The 25,456-nt window shown below is 48.2% G+C and overlaps 1 protein-coding gene across 1 annotated transcript in view; it reads left to right on the top strand.

Annotated features, from left to right (window-relative positions):
• The window catches only part of GPC3 (glypican 3), a 152,506-nt gene that overhangs the window by 74,230 nt on the left and 52,820 nt on the right, over positions 1 to 25,456 (top strand). Inside the window, exons 4-5 of the mRNA XM_082004242.1 lie at positions 18,277 to 18,410; positions 21,228 to 21,353. Of these exons, the coding sequence (XP_081860368.1) occupies positions 18,277 to 18,410; positions 21,228 to 21,353 (260 nt within the window). The remainder of the gene's footprint in view (positions 1 to 18,276; positions 18,411 to 21,227; positions 21,354 to 25,456) is intronic.

Genomic DNA, 25,456 nt, shown 5'->3' with positions numbered 1-25,456 from the left:
AACATAACTCCTCTTTATTATTTAATACTTGAGTGATTCCTTTATTTGCTCTAGAGACATTTTTGAGTTACAGGAGTGCAGAGGTAAAAAATCCAGACCAAGCAAACCAATTGACTGGCAATTGTCACTAAAAGAGAATGGCCACTGGGTTTTTAAAGTTTATTTTTAAAATACTGATGTTGCTCAGCTAAGACTCTTATGTCAAACCTGAGCCCAGAGCAACCTTTGTTACAAATGAAGGTATGAGCTGTGCAGTAGAGGAATAGGGCACTGTGCTGACAGTCTTAACTACAGCACTGCAGACGGCCTGACTCTGATAGCCGGTCTGCATCTGGGATCTGGAGTAAGTATCTCTGCCTGTAAGCGATAGAATACTCTTTTTTTTCTGCTGTGCTGGAATGAAAGTTTCTCTGTTAAACTTATCAGCACATACTGAGTTTCAAAGAATATACCCAGAAGCAAACAATTGTATTTACTGTTATCCTGTAAATATGATTGTTTTTAGACATCATTGTCATATCAAAGTGTAAAATGCCACAGGAGTTGTCTTTGAAAATGTGGGGCTTTGCTCTCTTGCTGGCTTCTTGTATCGACCTCTTTTATTACTGACCTTGGCCATCACTGCTTCTGTAGGCAAAGTTCAATTCACCTGTATGTTATTAAGGATAATGACAGGTTATTTAATTGTCATTAAAACCTCCTGGAATTATGGAAAACTTATCTTCCAATGCCCATAGTGATTACAGCCTGAATAACAACACTACTGCCCTTGCCTGTCCTTTGAGCTTCTTTTGTTTGTCATGGCATTGGTGGCACTTCTGCGGCAGTAGTTTTTCCTTCTGGTGTTTCAGGTCCTTGGGTGCACTACCCAACCGAGCATCCTCTTCCTCCATGTGGCTGCTTCTCTGTCCCCTCCTCACCACCCACCTCTAGGCTGGGTGCGGGCATTTGGATGAGGATCTGGACCCCTTTTATAGCTTGCAGCAGACGTGGCTACAAAGGGCATGTGAACCTGAGCTCCAGAGGTGTTGCAGAGCCTCCAGGTAGATTTCTGAGGAGTTCTGCAATCCTCAAGATGCAGAGTCATACTGTTGTTAATCTGCTTTTGGAAACTGTGCGCCTCCAGGCATGCATTTAAATGTAAGCCTACGTGCTGGTGGTGTTCCTGGTATGTAAACAGCAATGCAGAAGAGTGAATTCAGTAATACTATGGCAGTAGGCAATTTCCATCCCAAGCCTTGCTTTAACAGTTAATTTGTCAGTGATGGTGTATTAGGGCTTTATTATTTCCACAATTTGTCTGTTTAAAAACTTCACCCCTAAAATATGCTATTAAAATACTTTATCACGGAGGCTGAGTCTCAGGGTAGATTGGGAAAAAATTTTCTGTCTAGGGCTGTATCTATATACTATTAATTTCCCTGTCTGCTACTTTTTCCCTGGTTGAAAATGTGCCTAGTATGTCCACCTCTTGTAGATATTTTAATCATGAATGTAGAGAAGAGCGATTTGAGTCAGTCTTATTCATGCTTTCTATCACAAACAAAGAGAATTGGAGAGCTGCACTACAAATGAATGTCACAAAATATTCAACCCTGACACCTCTTGAAGTTAATGCTTTCTCTGCTGTTGAAAGTACGAGAGACAATAGGTCTGGGTGTCTTATATTGCCAATAGTTGATCTCCTCTGGGGTTCCCTGCCTTAAGCCAGCACTGTAAATTTATTTTGAAAGGTTGCAGAGTTGAGGTGAAGGCTGTTGATTTGACACAGGTATTAATTTGTCTACGTAAATATTTTTTTTTAGTGCTTCCCCCCCATGTACCTCATCAGAGTTTTGAACCCATCCCAACAGACTGGGAACAGGCAACTTGTAGTGTAGTGAGACATGAACCAAAAACAGTGGGTGGCTTGGGGTGAGGCTGTGGCCATGTACTGCATGTGAGGAGGAGGATGTAGTGCAGGTGTGAGTTGTCAGAGAAAGTGATTTGGGTTTGGGCTCTGTTCGCTGCTTTGTTCTGCACACCCAGCAGGGCACGTGTCCCGTCCCAGCCCTTCGGATGGGGGTGGCAGGACTTCTCCTGCCCTTTAGCTGTCATGTGGTGCCTCTTCATCTGGACATGGAGCTGCAGTTGCTGATCCTCACCTCGCACAGCGTGACTCTCTGCATGGCAGGACCTGTACATGTTAGTGTAATTAGGGTCGGGCACAGCAGATACTGTGGAGCTGATGTGTCTGTAACATGCCAGCATCCAGGAATGAGAACTGGTTGCAAAGGAATATGAGATTAGTCTTACAAGTGTAAGTGCATTCAAAAAACATGTAGATGTGGCACTTTGGGACATGGTTGAGTGGGCACGGTGATGTTGGACTTGATAGTCTTAAAGGTCTTTTCCAACCTTAATGATTCTGTGAGGTCTCGTAGAAAAGGTACATTATGAAAAACACCAGCAGCACACCACCAAAAAACCGTACCAAGAAACTTCAGCCAGTCCAGGCTTGTCAGGCAGGTGTGCCCCAGCCTGGGCATCCGCATCTCTAGGGAGAAATGCAAAGGCATGGGCTGGTAGAGCTGCCCGGCCCCTGCTCTCCCCTTGCAGTCGGCAGAGGTGTGCCCCTCTACCTGCAGAGTATTGCCTAGAAAGGACAGAGCAGGGAACTCGGCAAAGCATTTTTCTTCACTCAGAGCTGATGGCTGAGTTTCTAGGAAATCCTATTAAATGGCAGAATGAAGGTAGCCAGACCTGTGTGGAACCAATCGTACCCATCTGTGCTGAGGAGGGGAGCGGGTCAGGGGAAGGGTACCAGCACTGCACGGGAACAGGGTGCAGTTCTCAGTGTACTTGTGCTGTGAGCAGATCCCTGGTGTTTTAATTCCCTACAAACACTTTTAAGAGTCTGCTGAGGTCTGGGTTAACTCGTTTATACAGCCATGCTGCGGCGCTGCTGAGAAGGCGAAGCCACAGCGCGGGTTGAGTTTGGTTTTATCCCAAAGCCAGAGTGCTCACCCCAGCCAGCACAGGCGGAGTGCCGGCTGTGAGCCCAGCTCTGATGCTGGCCATGGGAAGCTGCCGGGGGAGCCCCAGGGAGGAAGAGAGTCAGGCAAACTGGACCCTTGTTTGCCCTTGTTTTTTTGGAGATTCCTGGTAGGGAGACCCTGAGTGTGGTGAAAAGATAACCAGCTACTTTGCTTGTAGCACCACAGAGAGAAGCATTGCTCTGTTGCAAATCGGTGTCGACATTTGCAGTGCCTGCAGCTGGGCAGGGATGAAACGCAAGAATATGTAAGTAAAGGGACTTTTGGTACCCAGGGGTGAAAGTATTGCCTTGTCGCCATACACAGTGATTCAGCGCATTTGTCAGCACGGCGATGCTGGTGTGGTTTTCCCTGGATGCTGCCCAGGAGCTGCTTTTGGAGCCAGCTCACCTGGTGATTCTCTGGAAGTTGCTTTGCTCGGTGGGTTGCAGCAGCAGGGAGCTCCAGCGAGTTTTCCTGTCCGCTAATGGATTTCTTTCTGTGCTAGAGCTGGCAAGAGGCTTCTGAGGAAAGCTTTGAAATTACAGTGCTGTTCGTGAAGTCATTCCCTTCGAGACGCCGAGATCGGTTTCTTTGTAGTTTTAATGTGGGTTGCTTTCTATTGGCATCACTCATGGGATAGTCGGCTGGATGTACAGCCTCTCTATTTTCAGTTTCTTTATCGGCAAAGTTTAATCCTCAGGCTGCTCTCTAATGCTCGCTGGTAGCTAGCTCCATTTTTCACTTAAAGGTGGAAATACAGGTGAGGTTTTGGTTTTCTGTAAGCTCGGACCCACTTGTAGCTATTGACCCACTCGTAGCTATCCCAAGGTGTGTTTATTGTGTACTTTTCTTAACCATTTTGTGATAGGAGGTGTAATGTACCTGATAAGGTGTATTAAAGCAAGCATCTGTTTCCGCTACAGGATGAAAATAAACCTGATCACCACGGACAGTATTGGCAACATTCCTGTGAAAATACCTTGGGAGTATCATGATTAGTTGTCTTAATAGCTTTCAGATATTAAAGATTTTCTGATAGTTGGGGAAGCATATGGCAAGGCGCTGAAATGTAAGGCATGGATTTTGAGCTAGAAATCCCCACATTGTTGATGGCTTGGCTGGTGCTGAAAGAATAAGGGCAAAAATTATTCATGCCTGCAGTTTTGCAACCCAGCATCAACGATTTTGATCCAGCAACTTTGGAATGCTGCTGGTGGTCTTGAAGTCTTTGGTTTAATGTTCAAATACACAGTAGCAAATTAAGGGTCTGCATCTCATTTTTGGAAGGGACTTTGGCATGGATGCTCTTGACCATCGCTTGCCTCTCTGAGGGAGAGAGGCTCAGAGTTTATTCTCAGTGTAGTGGAAGTTTTACCTCTTGTCTGGCCTTCAGAGGGAGGTGCACTGACATCACACACTTATTTAATTCACTGCTAACAAGAGCTTTGCCTCTAGAAGACACAACTAGCATGCTTTCATGGTCCTTGGTCAGCCTTGCCCTTTTTCTGCTGGGGTCCAGCATGGACAAAGTGGCATGCTGGTCTCCCCTCCTGCTTGCCCAGATGGCATGGTGAGGCTTTGGGTCAATTTATCACCAAACTGGGCCCGGCCAAAGCAGAGATGCACTGGGGAATGCGCAGGACTGTGCAGAGCTGCTAGGTGGAAGCAGTGGATGCTGCCAGCGATGCTCAAACCTGGCAGTGCAAAGCCAGAAGAGATGGCATTGAATATCAACGTGGGTTTAATTTAAAATAGCATTTGATTTTGCTTCATTTTTGTCAACTTTTATGTTGTCCTCTCCTTTTTCGTTCTCTCTCTGTCCTTTTAACTGGATGTGTTCTAGCCTCCGGCACGTTGTGCCATTTCAATGGAATTTGCAGTGATGCTCTTTTTTTTTTTTTTTAATTAAAAGTAGATGGTAGCTGCTAATGGTGACCCCTCCTCCCTGCACACACACACGACAGCATGAGGAACATCCTTTGACAGCATTTGATGCCCAGCCCAACTTTGCAACGGAGCTCACACGAATCTTTTCATTGACTTCAGTCAGAGGCAGATCACTCAGCTGGTGGCAACTTCATCCCCACTACTCTGCGGCTTAAAAAGAGCTTTTTAAGGCTGCTGCATTTTATGGGCAGGAATATCATACGGCGCCCACTGAGCCTGGCTTGATCTCACTTCAAATCGCATGTGGGCTACAGTGCGAGCGAGATGCACGCAGGTTGCACGCGGTGGGGTGTCTTGCATCTTTTCCGAGCTGAAGTCAGAAGAAACCTAGAGATCTTGTGCAGATTAATTACTAGTTCTGTGTACCTGTACAAACAGGTCCTGTGTTTCTTGTTTTAGTGGAGGAGCTGATTTGTTGTTGTGCAACTGGCTTCCAAGCATTTAAAAAGATACTTGGTTCTAAGATGCCCTGACAGTAGTACAAAGAGCTAATCGAAGTAGTGGTGGTAGGATACGGTCTTAACAGTTGGAAGCGAGGGTACACAGCTTTGCAGTATTATGCAGCTTTCTTCACTGCACAGAGCATCTTCTTTTGTTCTCATCTCTCCTCTTTTTTCCTGGCTCCCATCACAGCTGTATTTGGCAGCTGGACATTAGATGCTTTGGGATGGCGGAGAGGAGAGAGCTGGTGATCATCTGCTTCAAAGTAGACTGTGCACATTGCAGGAGGGGATGCATGGGTGTCTCTTTCTTGGACACTGGGCTTTAGGCTTTCAAATTTCAAATGGTCTCATGTTGTAATAAATTGTAATGGTCAAGGACATAATGTGAGGTCTTGAAGTAGATTGGATTTAAGTGGAAAAAAATGAGTTTCAGGCTGAACCAAAGATCGCAGCGTCTGAAAGTCCCCTCTGGGTGTCTTGAGGCTTCTGCCGCTTCAGGAGCCATGGGAGAGGTGCTGGCCCAGGAGGAGCTGCCCCTCCGAATGGAGAGGGCTGGGGCACAGGCCCTTCGTGGGAGGTGTATCTGCAGCTGAGCTTTACAGCTGAGCCTCCTTCAGAGTTAAACCAGCTTTATGCTCAGGGTCCATGCTGATTTAGCTTCCCTGAAAGATGCTACAAGCTGGTGTATGGAAAACCTAGGAGGCTTTTAGGTCCAAGCTGACCTGCCTGGCTTCAGATGAGCCCACAGAGAGGTTATATCCATGGCATGAACTGCCTTTCTTACTATTTAGCTCAGACCAGACCATCCCTCCAGACAAGCTGTTGCCTTCTATGCTTACTAGGGAATCGGGGAGCTGCTTCTGGGATTCTCTCTCAAAACTGGCCGCACACCTTTGTTTTATTGGAGAGATAAAATTCCCCAAGTATCAGCCCTGTGGACACGGCTCCCTCACTTGCTGTCCAGATTGCTGCAGCCTCCCACAACCTCTATTAACATAGATGCCTTATTAGCAAAATATATTCCGGCCCATTTCCTTTCCTGAAGATTTTTATCCTTGCGAAGACCCACAGCTTTGCAATGCCGGACTCGCGCTCACCAATATCCATCTCTTTATGCTTTTACGCTAAACCCTCTTTTGGCCTCATTATCCCTGACTGCAGTTTCCACTAAGATCTCCATCTGGGGTCATTTGCCGGGCATCCTTCATCTTAACCACACTGCGTTTACTTGCAGTGACAGTAACCCCCGTGAGTGTTGCTGCCTTAAAACTAGAGCTAACTCTGCCATTAGCAATGCTGATGAAGGAGCCAAGAACAAACCAGAAATTTAAAAAACGACCCTCTGCGAAGCAGGAATGGTGCCCAGAGCTGCCTGGGTGGAGCAGCAGCATTTTGTTTAGCGCTGGAGAGGATGAGGGGCTGGGTTGCAATGAGTGTCCTGCTTCATTTTGAATTCTCTGCCTGTGTGCGGTGCTGTGAATCGTATCATTTTTACATCTTATTGTAAAGTGGCTTTGAGGTACCAGCCGTGAAAGATGCCATCTATAAATACATATAGCTGGAAAAAAAAATTACAACAAACAACTGAGGCAGATTTTTCAGCCGTCTGCTGCAGCGAAGCACCCTTGCTGCCAGCAGAGCTCTCGAGCGGTCCTCTCAGCCTCTTCGGGTTACTGCAAAACGAACCGATGGCCTTTTCCAACCCTACCTGTTGTGTTCCCCCACTAATAAACCCCCGAGGGCACGGAGTCTGCACTTGGAGGGTGAAGTTTGCTGCTAACTGCCTTATTCTTTCAAAGCTTCATTTGTGCGAGAGCCGGCTGGCTGCAGAAAGCTGTGCTGATAGCCTGCAGCTACTTTGGCAGAGTTATTTCTGTTTAAAAAGTAGAGGGGGGGGGAAAGCAGCAGCAAGCCAGCAGCTGGGGAATTTAGCAATTCTTTATGCAGGTGTATCTTTCTAACCTAATCAATTTTCACACCTAATTCTCTTCCATGCTATCAGTGCGAGAGTGGTAGAGATGATGCTCTTAGCCACTGACCTGGAGAGGGTGAGGGAGCCTGGTTGTTAGTGAAGATAATTTGGGGGTGACTGATGTGCTCTGAGTTATGTCTTTCTAAATCTTATTAACTCTTGGATTGCATGTATTGATCTGTATCACTGTACAAATAAACTTCATGCTGCTGCTCTCCAGAGCACCAGAGAGCAGGTATTTCCGTAGATACCTCAACTGCCCATGCTGGTGTTTAAGTCCTCCTTCCTCTGTCCCTTCCTGGAGGGACAGCCCAAAAAGCAGGGTGCTTGAGGACAGTGAGAACCATGCAAGGTAGTGCTGGGGTGGCTCTGACCAGCAAAATGGCACCAGTAGGTCAGAGCAGATGGGCCCAAAAGGGCTTGCCCAGCCCATCCTGAAAAATGCCCAGGACATTTCTGAGCCTTGCTTCATGCAATTCCCACTGCTGGTTAGGAGCCAGAAGGCATTCCAGTAACACTTTCTACCGAAAGATTTTGGTAGAAAAAAATTATCTTTTCAGTGAGTTGTGGAAATTCCCAGCTTACACCTTGCAAAGTGAGCGGAAAGTAAAGAAGATATACAAAAATGCATTAAAAGTATTTAGTCCTTTTTTTTTTTTTTTTTGTAAATCTGATGCTTCCCTCCCTTGTTTTGGAATTGTTGCATATCAGTTTATTGAAATCAGCTTCTTGTAATCAAATTCTAATCTTCAGTTTGACGATGTTAATAAAGGTGTTGTGATAAAGTTGATTTCATTTCATTTCTGTCTGCAAACAGCATATTGTTGAATGAGCCACTTTGATATATCAATCAGACATATAATATAGCATTGTAACGAGGTTAAAAGAGCACACCGATTTCCATTATAAAGATATTCTCAATCAAGCAGAAGCTAATCTAACGCTGTAAGTCATTCTCTAATTCAATTGTACTAACTGCAGTACATGTAAAAACAAGATGTGTTACAACAAAGTCTCGAAAAAGCCCCGCAGATATTTATATCTTTATAGAAAATAATGACTTACATTTTCAATAAGCTTGATTTGTCTCAGGGAAAAATGTAATTCCTTTATCATGAGCAAAAATCTAATGGGAGTCTTTTTACCTTGTCTGCCATGTTTTAGGTAGGTTATCTTGGTGCTGACCTTTAAGTGGATTAGGCTAGGACTGACTGTCGGGGGAAAAAAAACTAATATGGATCTGGTAGCTTCAAAACTAAGAAAAATCAACAAATGAGGGGGGAAAAATAATGAAAAAAAGAACACAGGGCCTTCCCGAGCCCTCTGGCCTTGAATGGATTAGTTTTATCAGCAGCTAATCTCAGCTGTGCAGAGATATTTTTACCACTTTCCAATTAACAAGAATTATTACATTTCTATTTTAGGCTTTTCCTGGGGAGGTCCACGGCATCAGCATGGGGAGAGCCTGTGCACCCCTTGCCAGCGGCTGGATAACGCACCCTGGGGTTGCTCCGGGCTTAGCTGGGAAACAAATGGTTGTAATTATTCTGGTGAAGATACTAAGCAGCTTAAAAAACATTGAAAAGATTTGGTGAGCTTTGGTGCCTCCAGCCTTGCCATTTTAGTGGAAACTGGTCTTCGGAAGGAGAAAGGTGGCTGGAGGGAGCAAAAGGTGGCTGCTGGGGGGCTTATTCCTACGGGTAGGTTAAAATAAGTAGGGTTATGGCCCTTTGTAAGGGTGAGCGGGGAGGAATGATGGGCACCGAACCCTTTGGGGTCAGAAAGGTTTTCTGTTCAGTCCAGGAAGGGAGAAGGACATTTTAGAGTGAAAAATAGTGTTAGTGGCGTGAAAACCGTTGGGAGGGTTTCTGTACAAGTGTTTATTGGAATACAAATCTGAAAAGCTGCGTGTACCTGTGAGCTCAGTCTGCGCAGGTTGCAAAATAGGTGCTGCTTTTTACCTGCTTGTTTTGATATCACCAGTTAAAAGCAGAGTTAGTGGTAAGCCTTATGTGCTCTTTTTTATATAAATATTACACTTGCTATTGGGTTGCTGAGAGAGAGAGAACTAATTAAGGAGATGGAATATCATCAGTAGATTTTTCTTCCCTGGGATTTTATGAGCAGTAATTTGAAAAGAGCCATATTAAAGTCATTGAGGAACAAGTTAATGCTGCGTTTCTAAGAATATTGCCCTTCTACTCAAAGATTATATTCAAGAATAAACAGTGTACAGTAGCTAATTGCTAGCTGACACATTATAATGGCTTTATACTTCCAAAATTGAATTGGTATGGTTTAAAAAAAAAAAAAAAAAAAGGAAAAAGTCATGCAGTAACTTTTAAATTATTTAATGATGTATTTCTCAAAGAATAATTGAATCTCTGCTCGGGGCTGTCAGGGGGAAGTTGGACTGGTAGGTATTGACCACATTTGCAACCCAGCTGACACGGCTGCTGTTAAATAACCTATTATAGACCTTGTCTCCAGCTTATGGTCCAGACTGATGGCAGGTATCTGTTTTTCCTCTCCAAATTAAGTTGCTAGGAACTTATTTTTCTTGAATTGTTCCTTTCTGTAGCGCCGTAGGCACAAACACAGTGCGATATTAAAACCCACAGAAATCTGCGAAGGAAACCAATTAACTCAGGGAAGGAAAATAACAAGGCTGGCTTTGCCCTGTGCTGTTTCTCATCGCCCAGCCTCGGCGGCGGGGGGAACCTCTGCGGGCAGCGGGGCTGCCCCGGGCTCCGCTTCCCCCCGCTGCTGGCGAGCCGGGGCAGTCGCAGCCACTCCTCTCCTCCAAGAGAGCTGGAGCTTGCAGCCGGAGCTGAGCTTGGTACTCTCAAAGGGGTTATTGTTCGCTCACTGACAGGTAGAGGTACATAAAGTAATTTATTTTTTTTTAAAGTTCTTGCTAGAAACCGGTAATCCCTCAAGCCAATTCCTTGCTTTTCATCTCAGTCTGTTGGGATGGAGGAGATTTAATTGCCTGCAACAGGAGGGTGTTCTAGGGCCCTGCAGTAGCAATTGTGCAAGTATTATAGCAAGTGCAATGCACAGTTGTGTAGTTGCAATGTGTTTAGCATCCTTAGTAGAAATCAGCTTTGTTTACCCCAGGGTCCAAATTTTCTAGCAAGGTAGTTGTTTCAGTGCTGATTTCGAAATCAGCTGGTTGAGTTTGGAACACTTTCAGGCCCCTCAAGGAATCAGAGGCCCAAAGGTGCGACGGCAGCACGGGGGGCGGATCAGCCATGCCCCCAGCCTCTGCCGTGCCCCCACATCAGCCACGCAGCGCGTCGGGGGCTCGGGGCTTCACCAGGAGCCGGGCTCCAGGCGCTGTCGTGTTTTGCTCCTGAACCTGGCTTTGGCCAGTCTAGCATGCTCCTGCTTTTCTCTGGATTTTGCTCCTGCATCTTCCCTTTTGCTCTGTTTTCACCTTTCAGGCAAGGCTGACTTCTCTTTCCAAGAAAAAAAGCCTTAGTTTGGTTGTCTAAGAAACATCATATTGCGTAGATGTAACTTAAGACCATAATGGTGCGTTAGTATGCTACGGAGCCCTGTTCCAGGAACTGTCCCCGCTTGGGAAAGCTATATAACCATGTGCTGAAAATTAAGCAAATGCTTTTTCTTTGACTCTCCTGGTCTGTTGTCTGGGTTGAGTCTGAGCCCTGGCTGGGGTACCAGCCACTTGCCCTGTGGTTTGCTGCCGAGGTCTGACCATAACAACTGAAAAACGAAATTTTGTGTTAAACATGGCATTAACAAAACACTGGAGCAAAACACTGACTTGAAAAGTTGTGCTTTAATTATGTGTCATGGATTATAAAGGCAGAAGGAACAACTGTGATCATTTAGTCCGACTTCCTCTCTACCTATAAATAACAATAAACAGCCTTTTGCTTAAACACAAAGCAGCTTTCTCTGCTGGATTAAATGCTGTGTGCTGGGAACGCCAGAAAGAAGGAACATCTTGTTTGCATTATTTTATGTAGGTTTGAAAGGGCTCGACTCACGCTGAGGTCATGGTTCCTTTGAGGGAAAGGGCATCCTGCACGGTGGAGAAGCTGGGTCAGCACAGGGGTCGGGGATGTGGTGGGACACAGTGTGGAGGTGTCTCGGATGCCATGGTATGTGTATGGGACACCGGGCGTTGGGTCCTCCTGGGGACAGCATGGCATGCCCTAGCGGGAGCAGTGGTAGAATTGCAGTGGTGGTCTCTGACTGATTTAAGCTATTTGAACCCTGATGCAGCAGGGAGAAGCGCAGATGGGGATCATCCAGCTTCAGCAATTAGCACTGAGAGGTGGAACCCTTAAAACATTGCTTGCGCTCCCCAGTGCTCTTCTGAGCTGCTGCACCCATGCCCTTATGCAGGCTGTGGGGTAGAGCAGCTGCATCATCATGCAATGCATCAGACCTGCCAGCTCTTTTGTCACCTGTCACACTGGTACATGTGGCTGTGTGGGGGTACATCCTGCTCCTCGCCCTGAGGAACCAGTTAGCCCTTGGGTCACACCGGGGCATGGCGAGCACCTTGGGCAGCAGCTGGGGTCTGCCAGGGTGGCTGTGGAACAGCACAGTTGGCTCCTCTTTCATCAAGTCTTGAGCTCTTGCTCGTTTTTCTTTGTTGGTGGTCGGAGCTGTCTTTGCAGATGAGACATGAGGCCAGGGAGGGAGCAGCCATCAGTCCTCCCTGGGCCCTGTGTTCCTACTGAGCCTCTGCAAAGTGTCTTGTGATGCTCTACGTGAAGGATGGGATATAAAAATGAAGTTATTTCCTTCTAAAAATGCTTCCTTAATGCCTCCTTGGTCTGCAGGAGTTTGAAGACCTGGTCTTCAAACCAGGTGGTGATGGCCTTCAGCATAACCCGGTCTGGTAGCTGCAGGGGTCCCTGAGCATTTGTAGCACGTGTTTGCAGCATGTGTTGGGCGTCACTGCGGGCGCTGGTGTGACAGGCATTCTGTTATTCTAAGCATTAGTGTTTGTGTGCATTTTACACATTATAGTGTTGCATTATTTAAAGGTAATGCATTATTAAACGCTCTTCTCCTCGGCAGGGAGAGTAGGTTACTTCCCTCGATTCCTGCTGCTCTGTGCGAGTGAGTTAGGATGTTGTCTCTTACGTAATCCTTGCAAGGTGATGTCTGAATAATGGAAATCGTAGTACTATAGAGCTGATTAATAACATTTACTACTCCATTAATGAGGAATTTTAGTGAAATGTGTGTAGAAGACATTTGTGTTATCATACCCAGTTTGTTCCTTCTGCTCGAGTGCCTGGAACCAGAAGAATCATTATTTAGTTAATAATTATGTGCTTCCTAAAATAAAGGCTTGTAAATTCATTTTTATGCCCATCATCATATTTTCCACTGTGAGAAGAGCGAGGGAGCGGGGAATTGTCTCTTTCCCATCTTCCTGACAAAATGTATGTAATGATTACAAGCATATAATAAGAGTGTTTGTCCTAGCTAAATGTTTCTTCACTTCTGTTAATCAGCATTCGTTTGAGAGTGTGGTGTGCAGTTTGTGGAAGGCGATGCAATCACTGGGGTAGTGTGGCAGATTTAAATCAGTAATAAAAGCCCTGGGGAAATTAAGAAGACAAAACATTAACCACTGACTAAACATTAACATATATTAGCATTTTTATTACACCTGTAGAAATGGTAAATGTGCTTGGTTACTACTATTTAAAAGTTTATGTTCTGTCCCACATCATCGCAATGTATATTTTTGGTTTAAGCCCTTTAGAATTTAATTAAGCGGATTTCTATAATGGCACTTGAGTAATAGACTTCAGGTTCACTTTTATGGTGACTTTGAAGATAAAGAATGCATTTGTGCCCCGTTTATAATGCTAATAATACAGATGATGGGTAGCAGAGTAGGTTGTGCAAAAGAATTGGGGAGGAAGCACCAATGCAGGCAGCTGTGTTACTGAGGCTTTCAGCCTTACTGGTCAAACTGGGTTCCATTGCCGAATGATGTGCAGGATTCAGTGGGTACCAGTTGGTTCCTCCAAAGGCAGCACAATCTGTTGAGGTCTGTGGTTGTCTCTTCTGTGCGTACCGTGGCAAATCACCCTTTCAGAAGCTGTGTTCGAATCAATTATAATAGTTAATCGCTTTTCAGTTTAATGTGCAGCTTCTCCCAAAGGAAACTCGGGAACAGGTATAAAATGACATAGGGGAACTCCAGAGAGCAGAGGAGATTGTGGAGGAAATCTTCAAAAATGAGGCCATCCCCTTGAGGAAAAAAAAATACGGTGTCTTCCTGGAGAATGCATCTATAAGCAGAAGAGTTCACAGAGAAGACAAATGGAAACTCCATGTAAAGTTTAAATAAAGGTCAAATATAGCAAGCTCTCCTTTGGAGTAGAGTGGAGCTCATGGGCTGAATGAGAAGCGGCAGCAGCAGGTATTCAACAGTGTCTAATGCACTCCTCTTCCAAGGTGAAGTTGATCAGCTTTTTTTAAAATCTTGTAGAAAATTACCTTTAAAAAGCTTTTACCCTTGAAAATGATGCTCAGATTGGCACTGAAGATCGCTCTCTGATATCTCCCCATCTGGATTTGCTTGCTGATGTGCAGGGGGAGAGGTTTTTGCCCCGTGCAGCCGCCCGCCTCGTGCCTGGCAGCGCAGCGGGCTGGGCTGGTGGCCCCGGCGCCGTGAGCGATGCCACCGTGCCGCGGCCGGGCTGGGGGAGCCCGTGGGGGCCTCGCTCTCCGTCGGCTGCACCGAGGCTGTGATGCTTTGCACAGCACATGGTACTGTGCTTACTACCCTTTTCTGGATGTCATTTAACCTTACCCCAGTGGTCCCAGTTTCCGTTGGCTTGCGGGCACCCAGGTGGACCAGTTTTGTGCTCTGCACCCTTGCGGTCAACCCGGCTGGAAGCAGCCATGGTGGCGGATCTGGTCCCCGGTTGCTCACGGTGCGTCATTTCCATGCAACCACAAACAGTTCCCAGCAGTCCTCCGGCACCTCTTACCCTAAATTAACGGCGAAGCGTTAAAGCTGATAGTGCTACCCCATTAGCTCTGTCCCTGCGCACCTCTTAAATCAATGTTCTATCTAAAGCGGAGCCATTACGTGGCGTGCGGCTCCCGCAGGTGTTGGGAGCCAGCTGCTTCCCCGTCCGGTGCGGGGACCATCGGCAGCCGGCGGGCCCCGAGGAGCCGTGGGGTCCCCGGGGAGCTCTGCCCGGCCGCCGGCACGGGCTGGCCCTGCGGCCGCCATAAAGCAACGGGGCGGCGAGTGGCGGATGGCAGGAGGCTGAGAGTTCTCCTCGTGGCCTGGGTCACGCTCATGTGAAGGAGGCTAATGAAATCGGGTAATTAGTGAGTTTGCTAATGAGCCGGGGCAGGGAAATTTAGCTTTGGCTGTTAAAGTATCAGAGGCTTTGGGGGACTGTAAAAGTTCAGGGCTTTGGGCAGGTTCTGCTTGCCGTGTCCCCTCGGTGGACTGGCAGATTCTCTCAAAAACAAACAAAACCCCAACCCCCCTTGCCTAAAAACCGCACTGCCATTTGATTTACATACTCTTTTTCTTTTTTTTGTGTGTGGCGTGATGTTTCAGGCTGCCGCCTGTTCTGGGACCGTGTGTGAGACGTGAAATAAGAGACTGCGCAGCTCTCGCGCTGAATATACTTCAGCTAAGGCCTCGTGTAAGTTTACGGTCCCGCTGACGGTGCGCAGAGCCCGCGGAGAAGAGCCAGCGGTTCCCGTCTGTCAATTTGCTTTGAATTTCACATTTATAGTCGTGTGGCAGGAGGCAACCCCGTATTACCGCTGTCGCTCGATGCTCGTTTAGCACACGTGGTTAGACATGCTGCCTTCCTTTTGCTCTCGCTCTTGCAGGGATCCCACTTTGCCGGGGACCTGGCTGCCCTTGCTCTGCTGCTCCTGCCAAAGCAAGTGAAGCCTGGAGAGCTCAAGCATCTCACTTTTTTCCCCCCAAGGTCTGAGGCTTGTGTTGTCCCTCTCTAACTGCCCTATAGTGGTATTTTTCTGCACTTTTAAAAATTTGGAGCTCGCTTTAAATTAGTAGTGATTAGGAGGAGACTGGGAAACCGTGTTCCTGAGCTTGCAACGGGGACTCAAAAAGGGGAAAAGATTGGAACAGGATTGCTGAGCTGTTGTCCTAAGACTGCTTGTGGCCCAGCAGAGTTTGGCAGATGGTTTGTGAAATCGTTCCCTCCCCCCAAAAGCGCACATGATGCCGCCCCTGCAAATGAGCAGGCAATCTGTTACTTCTGTCGCTTTATTTAAAGTTGAAATCTCAGCCAGGTTTTTGTTTGACTAAAATGTGACAATAATTTCCCTGTGACTTTGCAAGATGGGCTGCAGGGTTTGTTTTTTTTCCTGGAAAGTTTAATTGGTCCTTGAATAAATAAGTAAAAACTTGGATGCACTGCTCAGATTTTCCAGCTTCTCTCTTTGAAGATTTCATCTGCTGTCCCATGTCGGGACTAGCATGATCCTGTTTGTGGTTCCATTCCTCGCAGGAGCCCGCGGTACCCGGACACTGAGTGCGGCTGCGAGGAGGTGGCTGAGCCGCAGCTCCCATGCAGGAGCGGGGAGCAGAGGGGCTGTGATACCTTCGGTGCCGGGTGGGAGACGAGGCAGCCCCGCTCCGCCCGGCCGCTTTGCTGTTTGAGGTGCCATTGTTCGTGCTGTCGCTCGGGCCCTCCTCTCGCATTCAGCGTGTCTCAGCATCCTCGGGGAAAAAAGCCTTGATCCTGGACTTGCTCTTTTCTCGGGGTTCAATAGGCTTCGCCAGCTGAAAGGCAGGTTTTGGAAAGGGAAGGGGAGGCTTTTCACAGAGCTGGGGAGAATCAAAGGGAGTCATTGCAAGCAGCAGCTTAAAATATCCGACCTTTTCCTGCTTCTCTCCTCCGCTTTACGTGCCCGTGCAGAGCATGGGTGCAGCGATGCTGTGTTTGTGGCGTCGCTCGTTCTGTGCCTCCGTCCTGTCATGTTTGCATACCCGGTGTTTCGCCGGGGCGGTTTTGTGGCAGGTCTCATCTCCCGCAGCCTTGGAGGGCACCTTTGGGGGGTGAGGTCTGCAAACCCTCACGCTCCCCTGCCAGCCTGCCTGTGGCAGGGAGAGCGGCACCAGCCAGCACAGGGAGTGCATGGGACCTGCAGACCTGTTCTGCAGCGGTGGGGTCTCTGGTGTCCCCCAAATGCCCTTGTCCACGTCTCCTGCTGCCCTGTGGTTTCCTTCTAGTCCTGTCTGCCTGCATTGGGGGATGACCTGAGAATTTTATGGGGGAGTAATGTGTGCTAAAGGAAAACCCAAAAGGCAGAGAAAACAGCCCAAAATGTGGCATTCGTTTCTCTTGCTCCCTTCCTCCCTCTGTTTTTTAAGTCTGCCACATGATTTAGGGAGGGCAGTAGGGCTTATAGATTCTTCTGCAAGACCTGGGCTTGGCAAGGTGGAGAGGAAACACAGCCAAGGGAGGGCAGCGGAGAAAAAAAACCACGTAAGATGCTGCAGAAACTGCTCCCATGGCAGCTGCAGGAGCAACCACTTCAGCAGAGGCAACTGCAGGTGCAGAAGGGAGCGGTGGCAGCATCTCTTCCCACCGTGCTGTGAACCAGAAATGGCAGTGCCTGGCTCCCAGGAGGCTTCTCTTTTACTCTTTATTGTATGGCAGCCTCAGCAAACAAACTGTGCTGCTCTTGATAATGAAAGAGGTGACATTACTAATTTATTTGCCCACCCAAATGCAGGATGTAATAGAACAGAATTAATCTCTTCTCTTTACACATCAGATGCTTGTAGCTTTGGTCAGCGGGTGTGCTTTTAGCCTTCAGTGTGTGGCTAACTCCGAGTTTAGCTGGCTGCCTTGGTTCATGTGGCATGTAGATAAATGAGGTGCCATGAGGAACAGGCATTTTAGGGGGACATGGCTGGTCCTGAGCCTGGATGCAGGTGGTGGGATGAGGCTCAAGGAAGGAGGGGTTGGTGTTAGCTGCAGTGCCTTTGTGGTCCTAGCAATCAGCCAAGCCGCCTTCACAACCCAGCACGGACATGTCCTGTAGAATAGCATGGGATGGTTCAAAAGGCAAGTTTCGCAGCAGCACCAGTGCCTTGGGGGAGCAGTTGTTCCTCGGTGGTCTCCCAGAGAAGGAGGTGGCTGCAAATCCATTTGCAGCAGTGGCTGCAGCGCTGCTGGCTGAGTCTTGGGACACTGGTTGCGTGGGAGAGCTTTAATGAGGCGTTTTGGATTCCTTCCCTTGCTGCTGCATCTGGTTACCCAATCATCTGTGTGCTAATGAGCTAATTTGTGTCATTAACAGAGCCCTGTTAATCAAGACCTCCCATGGTATGACTGGGCTGTAGCCATAATGCTTGCTTTATTTTAGGCCCTGTTTTTTTTAATTAGTAATGACATGTATGATGCTCATCCCTGGGCATCTGCAGCACAGGCCATGTGGATGCTGAGCTGCCTCAAGATGCTGAACTGGCATCTCAGGATTTACCTTTGGAGGGAAGATGTTACCTAAAAGCCTGGCTAGGGTGGTGGAGCATAGCATCCCAGGATGCCGTGGCTTTTGGCAAGGAAGGGGTGGGGAACATCTCAAGCCCCCTCCTGCCAGCGTGAGTTTAAGTCAGCAGTAGGGAGTGTTGCTGGTCATGCCTGCAGCTCAGGGGTTTTGACAATCATGGGGCACTTTGATGCCCAAAAATCTTTCCTGAAGTTTCCTTCCTTCCCTCCCACAGGGGATAGAGCAGTGGTTTGCTTTCAGGCACTGGCATGAGCTGGGGATGACAGGACTGACCGACCAGCTCGTGTGCAGGGGCCAGTGTGCATCTCAGCTCTTTTCCTGCAGTGTTTCTGGTCCCAGCATTTCCTCATGCTGCTGTGTTTGTGTTTTCCAGATCAGCCGGTTATGCGGCCATGCTCAGCAGAGGCAGTATCGATCAGCTAATTACCCTGAAGACCTTTTCATTGACAAGAAAGTCCTGAAGGTGACTCACATCGAGCAAGAAGAAACTTTGTCGAGCAGGAGGAGGTGAGAGTGCTCGGGCTGAGTGCGGTGCCCGTGGGATGGGCTGCAGGAGAACTCATCGTATGGGATGGCCCCAAAGAGCTCCTAATTTCCCTTACCCATAAATCTGTAGCTGGTTTTGACTCTGACCATCAGAGCTGCTCTTTGGCTGGCTCTGAAGTGCAGTGAGGTGTCTACGTGTGTTTTCTCACCTAGTGCATCTATTTTTTTTTTAAAAAACCTGCAGAACTGCCTCCCACTTTTCATCTTTGTTTTGCCTTTTTGCAATGCACCAGGCACCCAGGTTCGTACACCAAATGCCTCATCTGGCTTGCGTGGGCACTGCTATGCTGCCAGAAATACTCACAGGTGTAGTTATAGGTGGAACTAGTCACTTTAGCGCGAAACATTGCATGTAACACTGTGTGTGTAGGTAAGGGGGACTCATTTAACTGTTTTTGTGCAGTTTTACGGTAGTTCAGGAATGTTAACAGCCTTCTACTGAATAATTTCAAAGTGAAGCAGGTGCCTCCGCTGCTGGCACTGCACCCTGTGCTTCCTTCCCTCTGTAAGTAGAAGCTGTAATTCAGTGGGCTCATGCTGGTGTGTCAGAGAGAAGCATCTCCCCTCTGGATCTGAAAGCACACCCAGAGACGTGCAGTGCCTTTGCTGCTGTCTTGAGTACAAAAAAACTCCCTGCAGAAGAGAAACAGGCAAGCTTGGCAATTTTTGGAACTGGGGATAGACGAAGTTGGATGGATTTCTCTTTAAAGCGTAACAGGCTACATTCTTGATACGGTTCCCATGAGATACAGCACCAGGGCTTGCATTCCTCCGTTGTCTCAACACGTCGGAGGGTTGCACAGCCCAGGCTCTGCCGGAGATGTCCTTTGAGGACTGTGAAGTCTAATGAAATCTGCTGCAATGAATTACGTGAGCTCATACCTGCAGAGACAGAGGAGTTTCTCCTTTCCCTTCCCTGCCTTGCCCGACGGGGAGCTCTGCTCCCCAGGAAAGTTTTCTTCCATCTGTTCTCCTGAGCGCTGCTGGGGTCTGTGCGACGGGGAGCAAGGCAGTGCCTAGGATGTAAGGAGCTGGGTGTGATGGGCAGTGTAAGGCTTGTCCTGCTTGGGGTTTGGCCCAACTGAAGACCCAGGTCTTGCCTCATTTTGGCTTTCAAAATGGTGTTGATTGGACCTCCTGCCCCACAGTAAGCGCAGTGCCGTAGGTGGTGGTTCATGCTGGAGGTGAATTCCTGAAGCACCCTTCCAATTTGTGCAGGGGGGTTGTGGGCTGAACTCCCACCCTTTGGAGGGCTTCGACTCCTCAGGCAAACCCTTGTTTATTGGCATGGGCAGTGACGGATGGGTTTGGTGCTTGCTTTGTGGTGACCCACGGAAGGACTCGGGTGGCCTTCTGCCTCCGTTGGCTGCTGGCTCTGCCAGTCCGATCGGGGCAGAAACAGGCTCCTCGTTAGCGAAAAGGCAGCGCAGCGCAGGCCGCCTTCGCCGGCGCTGGGCCGTCTAATCCTTGTTTCGCCTGCCCCCAGCTGGCAGTCGGGCGGAGAGGGAACCCCGCGAAATCCCCAAGCAAAGAGGGATGGGGGGGCTGGGCACCCCTCGGCACCCCAGCCTGCCTAGGCTTGCTCTGTCTGGCAGCCTGGTGCGGCTGGGCAGCCCCCTGCAGCTGGCAGGGCATGGAAGTCCCACCGCTGCGGGCACCAAGGGGATGCCCCTGAGAGTGCTGATCCCTCCTCATCCCTGCCGGGGAGAAAGGAGGCCAAAAAATAACTCCTTGCCAGAGGGGGAAACACGCTGAGCCCAAACCAGGAGACTGAGGCCAAGTCTTACTTCCTCCAGTCCCTGCTATTCATATTATCGTACTTTTTGTGCCATTTACCTAATTAAATCTGCCAGTGTTTCCTAATGACAGCTGCTGAATGCCCGGAGGGGACGGACCTGGTCTGGGGGGACGGGTGCATCCCGCTCCTGCAGCCCCTGTCAGAGTCCCCGGGGTCAGCCTGTGTCCTGACACCTCTGGACCGCTGGTGAAGGGGACCTGCTGAGGACAAAGGTCCTCGGTGCTGGGAAGGAGGGCGCAGGGTGGAGGTGCAGCCCGATTCACATCCCCCTCTCTCTGGCGCAAGCGCTGCTCCTGCGGCTCCTCCTGCCTTCCTGGGCCGAGTCTTTTTGCTGAGTGTAACTTGCCCCTTCAAATGCAGACTGTGACCCCATGGCTTGCCCAACGCTTGCCTTGAAATCAGGTGTTTTTGACAGAGCAACATGAAACCTGGTGTTACGTGTCTATGCAGGTCTGTGCTGAGAGTGTCTGCTCCAGTCTGCCACCAAAAATGCCACCTGCGCTTGCAGGGATGTTGGATGGCTGATGTCAGGCAGATAGAGTGACAAGGCTGTCCTTTCCTGAAGGGCCTCCGTTGCCTTCTGCAAAGCCGAGGGGACTGCTGACAGTCTGAGCACCTGCTGCTCAGGTGTACCCCATGTACGCACAGCTTTCTCGTGCACTTTTCCGTAGGCGCTGTGAGAGCACCGAGAGTGTGTCGCCTTGGTGTGCTGCATGGCTGGGCTGAGGTTCTGCTGCCCCAGCATCCCTCCCATCACAGGCAGTTTTGCCCTAAGAAACACACTTGTGTGAAACACACTTGAGCGAAACACACTTGAGCCCTTGTCTGAGCAACGTCAGTAAAAATGATGCAAAATGCTACTTGAGGTCAGAAATAAGACATTCTTGTGTTTGTGTGACTGCCTTCACTGTTTAAAATGCACCAGCCCCATCTTCTTTTCCTCTTTTAACTGAGCACCATTTTTCCACTCTTTCTTCCAGGGAACTCATTACGAAGCTGAAGTCCCACAGCAGTTTTTACAGCAGCTTGCCAGACTACATCTGCAACCACAGCTCTGCTGTTCAGAATGACACTCTTTGCTGGAACGGACAAGAAGTCGTGGAGAGGTGAATCATACCTCCCTTTCTCTCCCTCTCCCCAGCACTGATTGTCTTTTGTTAGCCAGGAGCAGGACGGGTCTGTGGCCAGGACACTGCTCGTTCCCTTCAGGAACCTCTTACAGAGCCGGTGTCCACCCGTGCTGCAGCTCAGATGGATGTGCAAAGTCCGTACGGAGAGCAGAAGTGGTTGTGTGCTGCCCTCCACCGAGTTTTCTGCACTCTGCTGTGAAAACCCTGTAGCCATGAGGAGTTCCGGTCGGGGTGGGTTGGCAGTGGCGAGCCAAGAGGGGAGAGCAGCAGCAGCTCGGCACAGCCATGCTCCCATGCGAGGCTGCACTACGGTGCAGGGCTGGCTGCTCCGGAGTAGCAATGGGGGCAGTTGCCACCATGCACTACGCTGGGGTGGGGATGTCACCAACCTGGCTCTGTGTGGTCATAGCAGGACAGCATGGCTGGCATCCCCTGCCCCATCCAAGGAGTGACAAGGAAGACCATCTTTTTGGGGTTTTCCTTGGCCGTGGCTCTGTGCTGGAGGTCAGGACCACTGAGCTCTGGTGGTGCCACTGCTGCCATCTGACCATCTTCCTGCAACTGAGCCCTGGCTCTCCTCCCTGGATGGAGCCATTCACACCAGCGTCCAGCTCGTGCCCTGGCTGCTTTTCCCTGCCCCACTCACCAGTACTGAGGATGTGCTGGTGGTAACTCTGAGGTTAATGAAGAAAGGCAAGTACAGGATTAATAGCATAAAGGGGAAGGAAGTGTTAATAGAAATGAAGATTTTTTTTTCTTGCAAAAAATGCCCCTCAGGAATGTTAAAGGATGTGGAAATAGGACTTGGAAATGTTTTTTATAATTATACATAAATCTCCTCTAATCACCCCGCATTGCAAAGCATCCTTTGCTATTAAGTAGTTTGCATAAGGGAAGAAATAGAAATAAAATCAGGAAGTGGTGAACTGTTGAGATATTAATTATGACTTCTTGATCAGTAACTTCAAGTGGTAATTAGCCTGTACTTGCAATACTGACCTGAAACACAGAAGGGATCAAAATAGCATCAAACTAGTTTTTGAAAAAAATTGCTCAAGCGTCTAAGATCAAACACTTAATTAAATGTACTTACTTTGCTGAAGGAAAAATGTGTCCTCTATCTGTACCTATTTCAGGAAAATCTTGAGTTTCGATGCCTAATTGAGAAGTACAGTTGGAAAAAAAAGATTATTTCAATACTGTCTCACTGATTGTTAATTAAAACATCTTAAAACAGTGCTATAAACACTGCAGCTTTGCAGGGGAGGACCTAGGGTGAGGTCTTTGCTTATGACTTCACTGGGGCCACGGTCCTACTGACGCCACAGCTGGGTGAAGTGGCAGCAATGGAAAGGTGCTGAGTCCAGATCCTCCTGCAAATACAAGTTCAGAGTATTTGCAGATTAAGCGTGACTTTAGATGATAGCCTTCTCCACTGCTGAGAATGGTAGTGGACCATCACAGGCAGAGATGTCATCCTAGGTCCCCTGCCGCAATGCTGCGGTGTTGGTGGCACAATATGGCAGGTCACGTAGGTGCCACAGCATGCGGAGGGGGAAAGGCAGGGAGCGGATAAAGTGTACGTGCACAGAGGGGGCACCATGATTTCATCTCCTGACTGCCTGGCTATTAAGTTGAGGATTAAATCCTCTGCTGTGCTTGAAGAGAGCATGCCTTCCCACTCCTCTCCTCCTTGCCCTCTACAAACATGTAGCTAAAATTAGCTTTAAAGTCAATTCTGTTGCTTCACGTGGAGCCAAAACTGACTGCTTGGACTTTCCAGTGTGGCATCTCTTTCGAGAGTCTTGGAGGATTCCTGAAAATCAGGAGCATTTAAGGTAATGGTGCTTGAGTAACCCAAGCCACCAGTTTCTTTATTCAGTGTTTTCCTCAAGAGGGAGCCAAGCAGCTGTTCCACTGCCTAGGAGCTCTCTCCCAAGCTGCTCTGAGAATGTACTTTATATACTGGAATGTTTCTGGCATGGCTACACCAGTTCTCCTGCTTGCCCAATATGCACTTGTTGGTCATCAAATTCCAGCTTGCCACTTTTTATGAGAAACTTGATGTTTTTTGAATCTCTAGTATTAATTTCAGGATACTGACCTGGTAGTTGTTCCATGCGTGTAACAGCTGCCAGAAAGAAGGGTCTGATTTTCTAGGTTTTGTGCATGTAAAATATACTTTATATCTTAATGTTTCCCTCTTGCTTTGTTGGATATTGGCTTTTGTAAATCAGATCTTCCTGGCTGGAAGTTCAGCAGGCTGGACAGGAGGAGATGCTCATGCCCTGCACTTAACCTGCTGCATGTGGTTGCTATAGCTGGATGTTTCACCTCGAGGCAGGATTGAGTTGCCTGAGCATGGGTACCACATACAACCTGAGACTCCTTCGGGTTTTTGGGACATTCATAGAAAAATCTAAGACCACTCATGTCCCTGTGGCGTGGCAGCTGGGCCTCGGAGGAGATGCCTTGCGATTCCCATAGCAATATGAGATGCCCACCATAGGAATGGGTTAAAAAGTACTCCCTGAAGCTGCTGAAGGGGAGAGGGATAGTTGGGTGGATGCCATGTTTCCATGTGTTTCCATGGCTGATGCTGTGCAGATAATAGATAAAGCTGCTTGGGCACTGCTGTGTCAGTGAGCTCGGCATGAATATCCATATGGGCATGTCTGGGCTTTGGTGGTGTTCCTGTAGGGCTTGTGGCCATGAACCTCGCACATCTTTAATGCAGTACCTGAATACTAATCAAGTTAGAGATGAGCCCTACTGGTTTATCTGTTTCCTGACCTCTCTGCCACGACAAAATCTGCTAGTTATTTTAAGCCCTTTTCCTATAACATGTTGTGTTAAGCCTGGAATAGCAACTTCACAGCCCCTTGCCAATGCTTGCCAATGCCAATGCACTCAAGATAATACTGACAATGTGTATCCTGCTATTCGATGCAAATGGTCCCTTCTGCACCCTGTGCTCCTCCTCTTGTGTTTTTCTGAATCGATATTTACTCTGTCCTGTTTATCCCAGTGCTTTGTTATCAGCAGAGAGTGAGCGTGTCCCTCCTCCCTGCAGATTGGACACACTCAATGCCTTTCCAGTGAGTCTCATTTCCCATTTTAAGCTTTGAACTGTCCTCCATTTCCTCCTTGCCCTTAATTCCCTTGGCCCTGATCGAACGTGGCATGTTTGTCTGGGCCTCCAATGCGATGCAGCCAGCTGGAGTATTTTACTGTGCGTTTCTTCTGACGCAACGAACCGTTCCAGTGCAGTCTTGTGCAGACTGTACTTCGCTGATTGTGTTGATCGAGGTCTGACTCTACTTGAGCTATGTTCTTGTTTCAATGTGGCTCTGAGATTTCCCACCGATGGAGCAGGGTTATGCATGCAGTGAGTGCACTCCTTGCCTGGTGCAGCCCCTTGCAACCCCCCTGAAATGAAGGGCTCTGAGAACCTGCTTGACCGCGAGCTTTCGATGCCTTGGCTTGTGGTGGAGATGACATGCAATATGCTCTGCTTATGGGTCAGCATCACTCATCCTGCTTTGTGTATTCTAGCATTTTTGATATGATTCATCCCTCATTTTCTTTTACTGAGTCTTACTTTGTGATCTGTTGCCTGTCTCACTTCTCTGGGTTGGACCATCTAATGGCAAGAATTCATCCTCCTTCCTGAGGTTTGCTCTGTGAGTTGGTAGCTTGATCACCATCCCTTATGTGGGTTTAGCACATGGTGCCTTGATCTGTCAGAAGTAATGGCAAAATGCAAAAAAAAAACCAAAAACAAAAACAAAACCAACAGTGGCAATCATACAAGGAAGGCTGATTTTTTCTGGTCATGCACCCAGCGGTGCCTGTGTCTTTTGCTGTGCTGTTGCTGCTTGGTTGAAGAACACAAGCTAAAGTGGGAAGAAAAAAGAAAAGGCAAGAAATTACTGCTTTTCACACTTCGAAGCATGCAAAAACATATTGTGCTTTTATGTGACACCACAAAGATTCACAGCAAAAGCCACATGTGGCACACTGCACCACTTGTGAAGAGCTTGTTGAGGGGTCAAGGTGCTTGGGTGTTTGTCGTAGCT

Source organism: Phaethon aethereus (genome assembly GCF_964289735.1).
Source record: "Phaethon aethereus genome assembly, chromosome: 10".
NCBI lineage: Eukaryota > Metazoa > Chordata > Aves > Phaethontiformes > Phaethontidae > Phaethon > Phaethon aethereus.
The sequence above is the reverse complement of the archived record's forward strand: the minus strand, read 5'-3'. Positions and strand labels throughout refer to the sequence as shown.